Source organism: Natator depressus, chromosome 2 (genome assembly GCF_965152275.1).
Source record: "Natator depressus isolate rNatDep1 chromosome 2, rNatDep2.hap1, whole genome shotgun sequence".
Taxonomy (NCBI): Eukaryota; Metazoa; Chordata; order Testudines; family Cheloniidae; genus Natator; species Natator depressus.
The window spans coordinates 258,258,370-258,271,265 of NC_134235.1; the positions used below are offsets into that span (position 1 = coordinate 258,258,370).

At 49.0% G+C, this 12,896-nt stretch overlaps 1 protein-coding gene across 1 annotated transcript in view; it reads right to left on the minus strand.

Moving 5' to 3' along the window:
- MYL3 (myosin light chain 3) overlaps positions 1-12,896 on the minus strand; it is a 41,119-nt gene that overhangs the window by 13,744 nt on the left and 14,479 nt on the right. Inside the window, exon 2 of the mRNA XM_074946445.1 lies at positions 7,975-8,002. Coding sequence (XP_074802546.1) covers positions 7,975-8,002 — 28 coding nt within the window. The remainder of the gene's footprint in view (positions 1-7,974; positions 8,003-12,896) is intronic.

Consider the following 12,896-nt stretch of genomic DNA (forward strand, 5'->3'; position numbering starts at 1 on the left):
ATGCTGCAAGAGGCCCAGTTTCAAATCAAGTTCAGGCCTGCCCTTAAGCTTTCTCGGGGCTTCCACAGCACGGTGAGAGGTTAAGCATCTAAGATAGAAAGGTGGATTTCCCTGCTGCCCCGAATCCCAAGAGAACCGCTGGAAATGGAGCAAATTTGAATACCACGCACTATGGCGTTCTCTGTCCAGCCATCAGCAAGGGTGCCATGAGATGAGCCCCATGCTGTAGCAAATAATTCCCAGGGGATCTGGTGTCTGCCCTGTCTATGGGGACAATGCCCAGGAGAGGGAAAGAGAGAGAGAGAGCAAGAAGAAAAACAGAGAGACAGGGAGAGACAGAGAGACTGCATATCTAGGAAGGGAGAGAGGGGATGCAGAAAGAAGCAGTGGAAGAAAAGAGCAGGGGGGTAGAAACAAGCAAAGTGCTGCAGGAGGAAAAAGGAGAGTGGAGAAGGAAGGGACTAACAGGGAAAGAAAGAGAAAGCTGCCAGGAGATGCCAGTGGAAAGAATGAAAAAATGGAAATAAAGGAGAGAGATGATAAAAAATGAGAGGAGAAGTGAGCAAAATTCTGCGTGCAAACTAATGAATAAGTGAATGAAACAGGATCCAGGGAGGGCTAAGGAAATCTAGTCTCACCAGACTCCCATGACATGCAGTCTGGGGAGAGAAAGGCAGACAGGAGAGGAATAACTGCAATATTAAGGGCCAGATTCAGTAATGTGTAGCTGTTAAAGCTAGAGTGACAATTGTGATAATCCAGCCTAGGGTCCTGCATCACACAGGCCAGAGAACCTCATTCCTGCATTGAGCCCCACCACGAGTGGTGGGACTGGAGCCTAGAGGTTGGTGAGCATGGACTCCAGTGAGACTGCCCGTGTGAACAACTGCTCACCAGCGTCAGGGGCTCATCCTCTGACCCATAGTCCACAGAGCGCTAGGAGGTGAAGGAGAGATGGAATTAGGACAAGTCTGTGATGGGAAGTACCTGCTTGATGATGCACCCAAGCACAAGGTTTGCGAGGTGGGTATAAAACCAATTCTTTGGCAACATTTACTTCTCCTGACATGAGACACATTTCTGGTGACTGTATTTGTTGGCGTACAAAGGTGGAAAGTCTCCACAAGCGATCAGAGCTGGAACCTGGATCTGGGGCATGGATTGAAGGGTTAGAGGATCTTTCTCATAGACTTTAAGGTCAGAAGGGACCATCATGATTATCTAGTCTGACCTCCTGCATGTTGCAAGCCACAGAACCTCACCCACCCAGTCCTGTAATTGACCCCTAACCTCTGGCTGAGTTACTGCAGTCCTCAAAGTGTGGTTTAAAGACCTCAGTTACAGAGAATTCACCATTTACACTAGTTTAAACCTGCAAGTGACTCATGCCCCATGTTCAGATGAAGACGAGCCCCCCCGCCCACCCGAGTCTTAGCCAGTTTGACATGGGGGGAAATTCCTTCCTGACCCCAAATATGGGGATCAGTTAGACCCTGAGCATATGGGCAAGACCCACCAGCCAGACACCTGGGAAAGAATTCTCTGAAGTTACTCAGAGCCTTTCCCGCTAGTGTCCCGTCTCCAGCAGCTGGGGATTTTCTAGGTTTGTCTGTCCTCATTATTAACTGACTGCTAGCTTGTTGGGCCTGATTCACCCAAAGGCCCCTTTACATGCTTTGCCAGTGTAAAGGGACCTTGATGTGGATGTAAATAAACCTTTCCACCGGAGCCTTAGTGTAAATGAGAATCTGGCCCAATAACTTAACACTAAATCAGTTTCCCAAGAAGCAGCCCACTTCACCAGAGAACCGTCCTTTCTTGGACTCGCCTCTCCTTTACCACCCCAACCCACGTGTGCGTGGCTTTCAAAACCATTTATTTTGTGACCCTCCCGTGGCTCGTCTGTAACAAACCAGGGTGACATACATACAGGCTCAATAAGCGGTCAATGCGGATTGAACCCAGCTCTTTCTGCACCCATCTCCCAGGCGAACGGCAAACTCTCTTAGGTGTAAGTAGCAGGTTGTTCTACTTATGGAGGCCACATACTAGATGGCGATATGATCCTGGGATATGCTTGTAAAGTGTGGGTTCTGTCCCCCTCCAGTGGCTGCACCATGCTGAGGATAACAGCCTGCTACTGCTGCCAGCTAAAAGAGTTACTCCTTCAGTTCCAGCGGTGGAGGTCCATGCTAAAGGTGCTAGATTCAAAGCCTGCTGACTGCTGGAGGCTACAATCACATCTCTTCACCCGCAGTGACACACCCAGACCACAGTCTGAGAATCATAGAACTAGATCAGGGACCACTCAGGGCGCTGAAGGCTGGTTGTCTAGGAACAAGAACCATTGGCTAAGCTCCTTCACTTTGATGGTTTGCCAGGGACAGAAAGAGGCTCCTTCTGTGCTCTGACCACTTAGACATCCCGGCCTCTGAAAAATTCATGGCCTTTGAGATAGAAAACAAAATGCCCTTTTATCGTACTGCCTGGAGTGAAACAAATTGATGCCTCTGGAAAGCAGACGTGGAAAGAGACAAACTTGGGGATAGAAGCCTGGCCAGATTCAACACCAGACACGGTGCAATCGGTCTGTTTCCTCCACCCTTTGCTGCCAAGAATGAGGTTCTCCCCAGCCTGGCTGGTTATCACCACGCCATTTGCTGCGAACCTGTCCGAAGATCATGGCCCTTCCATCACCGTGGGCAGAAGGTGAAAGTGGCGGCTCTGGCCTGCCATTGTGGTGGCTCTTGCCTGACTGCAGCTGAAAAAACACACCGGGTTTTACTCGCAGTGTTTCTCTCTCATTTGCTTTGGCCTGTCCTTAACGATTTGAAAGTCCTTGCCAGCAGGAGCTCCGATCTCTGTCTGGCTCATTCAGTGGCGCTCGCAGAGCTGTGTCTTTGAGTTCCAGCGCAGACCTTGGCCTGATGCTGCCGTGCATTGCATGGGGGCAGGCAGGAAGGAAAAGGCTGTTGCACTGTGGGAAAGCAGGTCTGCTCTGATTCCATTAGCCCCCTCGGCAATGCTGCGATTTGGGAACTTCCACCGAAACACCCTCTCGAAGACATTGCTGAAGTTTCCAAAATCTACCCATCATCTTAAACTGTCCAGACCAAACAGCAATGGGACAGGCCTCTCTCTGTTTCCTCGTCTCTGTATTTCTCCTCCTTCCTGGGCACTCTTCATTTTGGGGCTCTTCCCCACCCCATCTTTCTGGTCTCTCCTCTCCCTGTAGTAGCAGGATGAGCGGCAGTAACCACGCTCCACTCCACGGGGGGGAAACTCACTCGAACGCCTCCACTCCATCTCCCTCTGCCTGTTGCAGAATCAAACAGACTAGATTGCTCTCGTCAGTTTCTTGCTGCAGCTGACTCCTTACGCAAAGGGAAAAGGGGCCAGGCATCTCCTTTGATGAAACTCCTAGGTTGAGCCCAGAAGGCAGCAGGGAAAGATCAGGGCTTGATCTACAGCTCATTGAAATCAATGGAAAGACACCCACTGCCAATAACTTCAGTGCTCCAGTCCACAAGGACCGGACGGGCGGGCAGTATTTTTAGCTCATTCAGTACGTGATGCCTTTACTGACCGGTGCTTCTGCCGGCAGTACCCTCACAGCACCCACACCATGGTATGTGGAAGCGTCAATAGAGCAGAGTGGAGTTGGCATGGGCTGGGATTTGGTGTCCTGTAGTGTTCTTCCTCCCCTCAGTAACTCCCACTGTTGCTGATGCAGTGCGGGAGGGGTGTGTTGCGCTTCATGGACGCAAAGGCTGACGTGGTCCCTGCCTGCGGGTCCCACTTTGAGACTGTCACTAGATAATATGGCAAACCTGGATTCTCAGCTCTGTCTGGTAGCCTGTGGGTGAAGGAGATGGGCATGGCTCCCTGATTCGAGGGATGGTCTATACCAGCCCTGGACCTGCTGCACTTTAGAGCAGCCTTAGGGCTGCTCCAAAATACACCATATATCTGTGGTCTCCAGAGGTTCTCTCCTGGCTGAAAGTCAGCAGAGTACAGCAGTGCTCCAGCCATGCCCTCTCCTCTATCCTCCCCTACATATCTCCTATACCAAGGGCCATTGGGGCAGTGGGAGGGGACAGAGCATAGGAGCCAGAAAGGGACTCTCCAGCCTTAGGAGAATCACCTTTTAGGGGCAATCCAGCTGTTTTCCAACCCCTTTGTGCCATTGAAATGGTGCAAGGGGGCTGGCTTGCAGCTCAGAATGTGGCCCTGTGAGCTCAGCATTTGCTCACACACAACCTTGGATGCCAGTAGCTGTGTTCAGTGAGATGGAAACTGTTGTCCAAGACATGGGGCGTTTCTCTTACCCTTTGTGGAAAGCTCTCTGGGATGTGCTTCAGCGCAGCATCTCATTGGGAGCAAAGTGGCTCTGTGTGTCAAGCCACACAGTCTGGGCCCCAGAAATGGACACACACGGAATCTCTAGTCATTTTTTTAAAATGATCTATTATTGTCAGAAGGGAAAGTGAGGCACAGGGTGGTGAAATTACTTTCCCAAGTCTTGCAGTACATCAGTGGCAGAACCTATGGCTCAAGACAAAAGGCATGAATCCAATACGTCCTGGATCAGAAAAACCCTTGAAAGTAAGAAACCCATCCTCCTTCCCTTCAATCAGCCTGTGGTCCCATACCCATAGGGGAGTTTTCCCCTGTGCTGATAACCAGCTTGTCAGCTCTACCTTTCAAACATTTGAGAACCTGTTAAAAACCCCATCAGACGTTCAACCACAAAGCATCAATTATGTCTAAACAAATCCCACATTGGGTGCCAAGCTACAGGCAGCCAGCTACAGCATGTGGTATTTGCAGCACTGCATGAGATTGGCTTCCGTGTCAGTTCCTGGGACCGGGGTGGCCGGCTAGGAAATTGAACTTGACGTTTTTCCTTCGAATGAAATAAAATAAAATAAATGCTCTGAGTTCCATTATGTAGCTGCAACAGATTAAATTCCAATTTAACTCAGGGAAAAGTTTTCAAAGGCAAAGAAGGGCTGTTTTTTGTTTTTTTTTTTAAAGAAAGGACATATGGTTACATTGAGTGATTTTATTCTTTCTCATTGGGGCATTTGTGTTGTCCTTAATGTAATAAATCTGCTTTGCATGTCTGTAATCTGAACGATGTGTGATTTTCAACCCTCTGCCGAGCACCGCAGAGCCATTTGGGAATGTGTCTTAATTTCATCAAGGAGTAAATTAAAGTGCCCTTCCCCTCAGTGTATTGTGCAGCATGTCTCCATGGCAGGCATGGTAAGAACAGGGCAGACACGGCTCAGGGATCAAGTGCTGTGAGATCGAGGAGGAGATGTGTGTAGCTTATAAGAAAGAAAGCGTTGGTCATTGTGAGATAAACAAGCTGTGCTCACCAGGTGGGTAAGGGTCAGGAGATACACCTCATTCAAAGGGACAAACAATGGAACTAAAAAACCCACTTACTGTTCTGAAGGAACATTCGTGTGGAAAGTCTCTGTTCCCCTCTGCAGCATCTCGGTGTGACCAAGCGTCACCAGGCCAACCATATGACCAAGTACCATCAATGATCACTTCTCCAGACTCTGTCAGGGGGCCCACCTCACCCCTGCTTTACATGCTAGATGGTGACTTGCCCAAGGAAGTCAGTCTCTCTTGCACCCCTGCAGGGTCTGCCTAGATCTTGGGTCCAGCAGCACAGGGGCCAGGAGGTGCTATGCACCAGCTTACTCCATGCCCAGAACCGGGGGCAGGGGGCACTGGTGGAGCCTTGGCTCTGCCTTTTCTCCTTGCAGAGAGATGTTGTAAATTGCTTCTGACATAGACCACTACTCTCCCCACCAGTAGCAAGAGACCAATGTGCTAGACCCCGTGCATACACACAGCCAGGGAACTGCTGTGGAAGGATCTGGACCCAAACAAAATTAGCTATCAAAGTAAGAAAAAGAAGAGAAGGACATTTCAACAATTGTTTGGTACATAGGCCTCGTCTACACTACAAAATTATGACAGCACAGCTATGTCAACAAGGAGTGTGAAAAAAATCACACACAGCCCAGCCGACACAGCTATGCTGGCAAAACCCCTCATGTAGACGCAACTAGGCCATACCTACAGGATGTAGGGGCTCTGTCCTGGGAAGCAGTGACTCTGACAAAGTTTTGGAGGACATGGTGGATAATCAGCTGAACATGAGCGTCAAGTGTGACTGAGGGTATGTCTACGCTGCTATTAGACACCCGCCGCTGGCCTGTGCCAGCTGATTCGGTATAAGGGGCTTGGCTAAGGGGCTGTTTAACTGCAGTGTAGATGTGTAGCTTGGACTGCAGCCTGAACTTTGGGACCCTCCCATCTTGCAGGGTCCTAGAGGCAGGGCTCCAGCCTGAGTTGAACATCTACACCGCAATTAAACAGCTCCCTAGTATCAATCCTGCAAGCCTGAGTCAGCTGGGTATGGGCCAGCCATGGGTTTTTAATTGCAGCATAGACATACCCACTCTGGCCAAAACAGCTAATTTAATTCTTGGATGCATAAGCCGGGGAATCTCAAGTAGGAGAGAAGAGGTTATTTTACCTCTGTATTTGGCCCTGGTGCAACCAGTGCTGGAATCCTGTGTCCAGTTCTGGTACCCATAATTCAAGAAGGAGGTTGATTAATTGGAGGGAGTTCAGAGAAGAGCCACGAGAATGATTAAAGGATGAAACACATGCCTTATAGTGATATATTCAAGAAGCTCAATTTACCTTAACAAACGGAAGGATAAAGGGTGACTTGATTACAGTCTATAAATGCCTAGATGGGGAACAACTATTCAGTCTAGCAGAGAAAGGTCTAACACAATCCCATGGCTGGAAGTTGAAGCTAGACAGATTCAAACGGGAAGTAAGGCATACGTTTTTATCAATGGGAGTAATTAACCATTGGAACAACTTACCAAGAGTCAAGGGTCCTGCCATGAGTGCCGGGGACTTGACTAGATGACCTCTAAAGATTCTTTCCAGTCCTATGATTCTATTCTATGATCCTATGGTGGATTCGCCATCATTGACTATTTTAAAATCAAGTTTGGATGTTTTCCTAAAGGATTTACTCTAAGAATTATTTTGGGGAAATTCTATGGCCTGTGTTGTACAGGTGACCAGACTAAGATGATCACAGTGCTCTCCTCTGGCCTTGGAATCTATGAATCTATGGTGGCAAAGTGCTAAAGTTGTATGGGGAGGTGGTGTAGCCATGCCAGTACGTCTGTTGGTTTACACTGCATCTCCACGAGGGGGCTCAGCAGACATAGCTATACCGGCAAAGGCTCTGTAGTGTAGACAAGCCCAAAGAAACATGACCACTGAAATCACTAACGCTAGCTGAAATAACTGAAACTACCTCAGTTTACACCAGCTGAGGATCTGGCTCCAGACATGAAATTAGGGACAACCCTATTTTGCTTAAGCCCAGAGAAAAACCACAGTTGTGATGTGCCTTTTACTCACATTGGAGTACGCTCTCACTGTTAGGTTTTGTGCCCCTGGCTTTAGATAGAACTTGCCCTGACCAGAGCATTTATCTGTTGCCATGGAATTACCCCAGTGGACTGCTGGCATTATGGGGTAGAAAGCTGGGGTGATATGACAGTTTGTTCAGTGACTAAGGCACTGGCTGGGAACTGGAGATACGGGGGTTCTAGTCCCCACTCTGTCCTGCTGAGTGACCTTGGGCAAGTCATTAGCTCATCTGTTCCTTCCCCCAATCCCCATTGTCTGTCTTGTCTATTTATCCCATAAGGGACAAGGATTGTCTTTTTCTATGCGTTTGTACAGGACCTAGCGCAGTAGGGCCCCAATTTCAGTTGAGGCCACCAGGTGCGACCATACCACAAATAGCAAAGCTGTTAATTAAGTATCTTCTTTGTCAAGTTAATTATAAGCTCCAGAGGCTGTGTTCATTCCGCCCACCGCCACCACCTGGAAAGAGAAGCAAATCCTCCTCACCTTCAATCTGATCGGGCGTGAATTCAAGCTGAAAGAGAGCAAGAAAAAAAAGTCACAGTTTAGTCCCTCTGCTGATGTACCTCAAGGACTGCGATCTCTGACGTATGGTGCTGGCCACTGCTGGAGAAAGGCTACTTGGCTAGGTCGACCCCTGGTGTGATCCAGTCTGGCACTTCCAATGGGCCTGTGGAAACCCTCTGTGTAGAGAGGGTCAATGTGAAATAGGGTGAGGAAAATAGGGCCCTGCCACTGTCAACCCAGCACCTTTCTCTGCTCTGTTTCTGATCAAGGATTGTTTTATTAAAAAATTGAAAATATGTCCCATTTTCACTCGGATGGATGGAAATCAAAATGTGAAAATATGGCCACTTATTTAGATTACTCAATCAGCACTGAAAATCTGGCCCATAATACCCAAAGCTAGGCGCTGACTAAATGATTTCACTATTCACTGCTCTTTGCCTCAGTTTCCCCATCTGTAAAATGGGGATAATGACCCTGACCTCTTTTGTAAAGCACTCTGAGATCTACAGATGAAAAGCACTAGAAAGATCTAGGGATTATTCTCAAGGTAACTTTTCTTTCCCAAGGACAATATTTTACACCCACTATTACTTACGAGTGAACCACGGTGTTTGTTTTAGCATGACAGTGTTATTTGGAACGAGTCCAGCTTTCACTAGTGTTTTCTCTGCCAGCCATTGTGTTTCTGAGCCCTTTGGGGCAAGGACAGTTACTGATTATATGTTTGTACAGCACCTAGCACAATTAACCTCATGTGGTTGTGGCCTTTGTGTGTGTGTGCAGGGAGTTTGCACCGGCATTGTTTCTTGCATTCTTTTAAACAACGCAAGCAAGGAGTCCCCAAAATGGAACCAATGTGTTTCTCTTCTACGGCAGGCTAAGGAATTCTAATGTTAATAACGAGGTTCTTAACTAACCAGGGCAGGGCTGGGTTAGGGATTAGAAATGCTGAGGATGGGAAGAGGCCCGGAAACCCATCAAGGTCTGTATCGTGGTGATGAGGTGGCATTTGTGACCTGCAAGATTTTTTTCCACTCAGTCCTTTTTAAAGCTATTAACACACATTGTGCTGGGCAGCAAAACCCACAAATCCATCGGTTTGTGCACAGAGCTATTCCGTTGCATGCAAAAGCCTGCAGTGCCCAGGCCCATGTGTTTATTAGTGTCAGGTCATGCTCCCTGGTTCAGTAGTCCATGAGCTTTGGTACCATCTGCTTCTTGAAATTCTTTCTGATCTGTGAATACCTGAGGTTCTCCATTGCATAATCCACAGAAGAGAGGATGGAGAGAGAGAAATGTGTGTAGGCAGGGGAGGGGATAGATAGATAGATAGATAAAGTGTGTGTATGGGGTAGATATAGCGGTGTGTATGGGGATGGATGGATGGCTAGATAAATTAGATAGATACTAAGTCTGCTCTTAATACTAAGGATGAGTATTATTGTCTGTTCAGTAACCTCTTTAACCTTCCTACAACCCACACCTGCCTCAATGCTCCTTTCATAGAATCATAGAATATCAGGGTTGGAAGGGACCTCAGGAGGTCATCTAGTCCAACCCCCTGCTCAAAGCAGGACCAATCGCCAATCAAATCATCCCATCCCAGGCTTTGTCAAGCCTGACCTTAAAAACTTCCAAGGAAGGAGATTCTACCACCTCCCTAGGTAACGCATTCCAGTGTTTCACCACCCTCCTGGTGAAAAAGTTTTTCCTAATATCCAACCTAAACCTCCCCCACTGCAACTTGAGACCATTACTCCTTGTCCTGTCCTCTTCTACCACTGAGAATAGTCTAGAACCATCCTCTCTGGAACCACCTCTCAGGTAGTTGAAAGCAGCTATCAAATCCCCCCTCATTCTTCTCTTCTGCAGACTAAACAATCCCAGTTCCCTCAGCCTCTCCTCATAAGTCATGTGTTCCAGACCCCTAATCATTTTTGTTGCCCTTCGCTGGACTCTCTCCAATTTACCCACATCCTTCTTGTAGTGTGGGGCCCAAAACTGGACACAGTACTCCAGATGAGGCCTCACCAATGTCGAATAGAGGGGAATGATCACGTCCCTCGATCTGCTCGCTATGCCCCTACTTATACATCCCAAAATGCCATTGGCCTTTCCACCTGCTGAACCTACTCCAAACCCTCTCACAATCATTCTGCTCTGAATTCCCCCCTTGCTGGTCAACCCACCCACTAACCCTTCCTCCCACAAGTCCTCACGCCCTCCTCCCTCTTTCCCAGCCATTGAATCCTCCCGCTCCCCTTTTCCCCTGGAAGGCAAACGGGGACCCCTGTCTGGGTCACAGGAGTTCCTGGGCTTGCTAAAAGAATAGGATGTGGCTGGAGCAAGATATCATGGGAGTTGTTTGCCTGGGGTGGCCCAGGGGCTGGCCTGTTGTTTGGATTAAGTGCCCTTCCCGATGATCGCTAGTCACACCTTCTGCAGTCATTGTGGAGCGTAAACTCCACAGGGATCCCCAGCCAGCTTCGGTGACTCACAGCAGCCCATGCTGAGTGACTTGCCCCAGGCCCTGACAGAGCTAGGAACAAAACCCTGGTCTCCTAGCCCTGCACTGTAATCTGAGCCTATTCTTCCTCTCCCCAGGCGTAAGCGGGTCATCTGAGGTCTGTCCCCATTAACTGGGTTTCCTGATTCTCTCTGTCTACATTACATGGTAGGTGATGTATCACCGTTGTCTGTCTAGTTATTCCAGCACTTATACTCATGGTCTGGGTACAGACTAAAGCCCAGATCCTCAAAAGCCTTTGGCAGTTAGGAGCCTAAATACCTTTGAGGATCTGGGCCAAATTTCCTGTGTTTGGGGCAACCACTCAGGGGCGCTGTGCAGGGAAGAAGGGAGGTAGGGCCAGGTCAGGGCTTTAGCCTGCACAGATCTGCCATGCCAGGTACCTCTCCCTTCCAAGCTGTACTCTCTGACCCTTCTCCTCCCTCAGCCTGTGGAGAAGCTAAATGGGGGAGGCTGGCTGCATGGGGAGCAGAGGCTCGGTGAAGCTCTGGCAGGGGTCTTATTGTTGCTCTATGCAGTGACCAGTGCTCTCAGGCGAGGAGTAAGCATGAGGCTCTACCTCCTGTGTGAGAAGCTGCGGGAGGTTGTGGCGAAGGTTAGGGAGAGGGAGGAGAGCAGTGCTGCTGCCGGGGCTAGGGTCTGGCTGGTTGACTGGCCTTGCTTAGAGAAGGGCCCAAGCTACGACACGTAGCTTCAGGTCTGCTCAGGGGCAGGGTTTCATTGCGGGCCCATCTCTTGTAGGGGAAACAAGAATTCTGTCTTCTGAAAAATGTCAACATGGCCACGTTTGGTTTTGTTTCCACATCAGAACGAGTCTAGCCCTGATGAAAATGTTCATGAAACCACAATGAAAGCCCCGCCCTGTGAGAGGCACTAGCCCAGCAGTGAGCATGCCCTCCCTGATTCAGAGCAAGGTCTTGAACCTGGGTTAGATTCGGAACTTCAGCTGAGCCATGGGAACCCAGGTTCTGGGCTATTGGCTATAACGGGGCAGACCAGAGATTCTACCCTGGACCTGAGGATCCTTCCTGACATTTCTGTTGACACTGATACATTTTTGCAAAAAGTTGCAGTTTTGACAAATTTGACACTCTCCGATGGAGTAATCGTTTCTGTAAAAAATTCTCAACCCGCTCTAATCTCTAGCCTGCAGCCACTAGAAGAGAAACCCACAAACCCTCGGGGTGTTGAGGGCTAAACCTAGCAGCCCATGGGGAACATGAGTCTCCAGTGCTCAATCTCCACTTCTCCAGGGCCACCAACCAAAGAGGAACAGGGACCACGTGCTCACACTTTAGTCTTTCCTATACTATTGGTGCTTTGGTCCCGGCCTGCGGCCAAACCACCCTGAGGTCTTTGGGTGGCTGACGAGCAGCAACCCGCCTTGACAGGGGACGGCCATCCCCAGCCTCCTCCTTGCAAGCATACTTTTTCAGAAGAGACTTTTTGAGGGCCTGGGGTCGCTCTTTGTTCTTTTAAATGCTAAGCCAAGTTGGCAGGGACGCTTCAGTCTGTAAAGTGATAGCCTCTTTCTTTGATTGAGAACATGCTCCTCTTTCTTTTCCATAGCATGGGGAATTCTGAGGCATCAGCAGGAGACGTAGGGCCGCTTTGCAGAAACTGAGACAGTTTCTGGCAACATTCGGCCCCAGAAATGTAAAACATTTTAACCTCACTCTTCCCCTTCAGCAACATGAGCTTGGATTCTCTGACCACTTATTGAAGGCTGGCTCACCTCCTTCTCTCCCCCCCCGCTCCCCCCAAAACGCACACCACACCACAAGCCTTGCAGCAGATGTTTGTTCAGATGTTCTTAACCAGCAAAGTAATATGAAAAATTAAAAACACCCTTGGATAAATGGCAGGGGAAGCCAAATATTGTGTGTGCTGGCTGCTTAAAGGAGAAGACCATAAAGGGCTGGGCTGGGTAGATGGTGCGTTGCAGGAATTACCCTGTAGCTGGGCCTCCAAGGGTATGTCTACACAGCAACCAGACACCAGTGGCTGGCCTGCACCAGCCGAATCAGGCTTGCAGAGCTGTTTCATTGCTGTGTAGACATGTGGGCTCAGGGCTGGAGCCCCCACTCTAGGACTCTACGAGGTGGGTGGGTCCCAGAGCCCGGAAGTCTACACAGCAATGAAACAGCCCAAGCCAGAGTCCACTGGTGCAGGCCAGCCAGAGTTTTTTCTTTGCTGTGTAGACATACCCCAGAGTGAATTCTGGATGACTCAGAATTTCCCGAGAGTCACATAGCAGAGGTCCAGGACTGACTAGGCTATCGAGTCCAAAATATCTTCTCACCGCTAAAGACAGTCCTCTCAGACACAGCCATGTTGCTTTTCCACGGCTCCACAAAGGACTGTGGGAGTG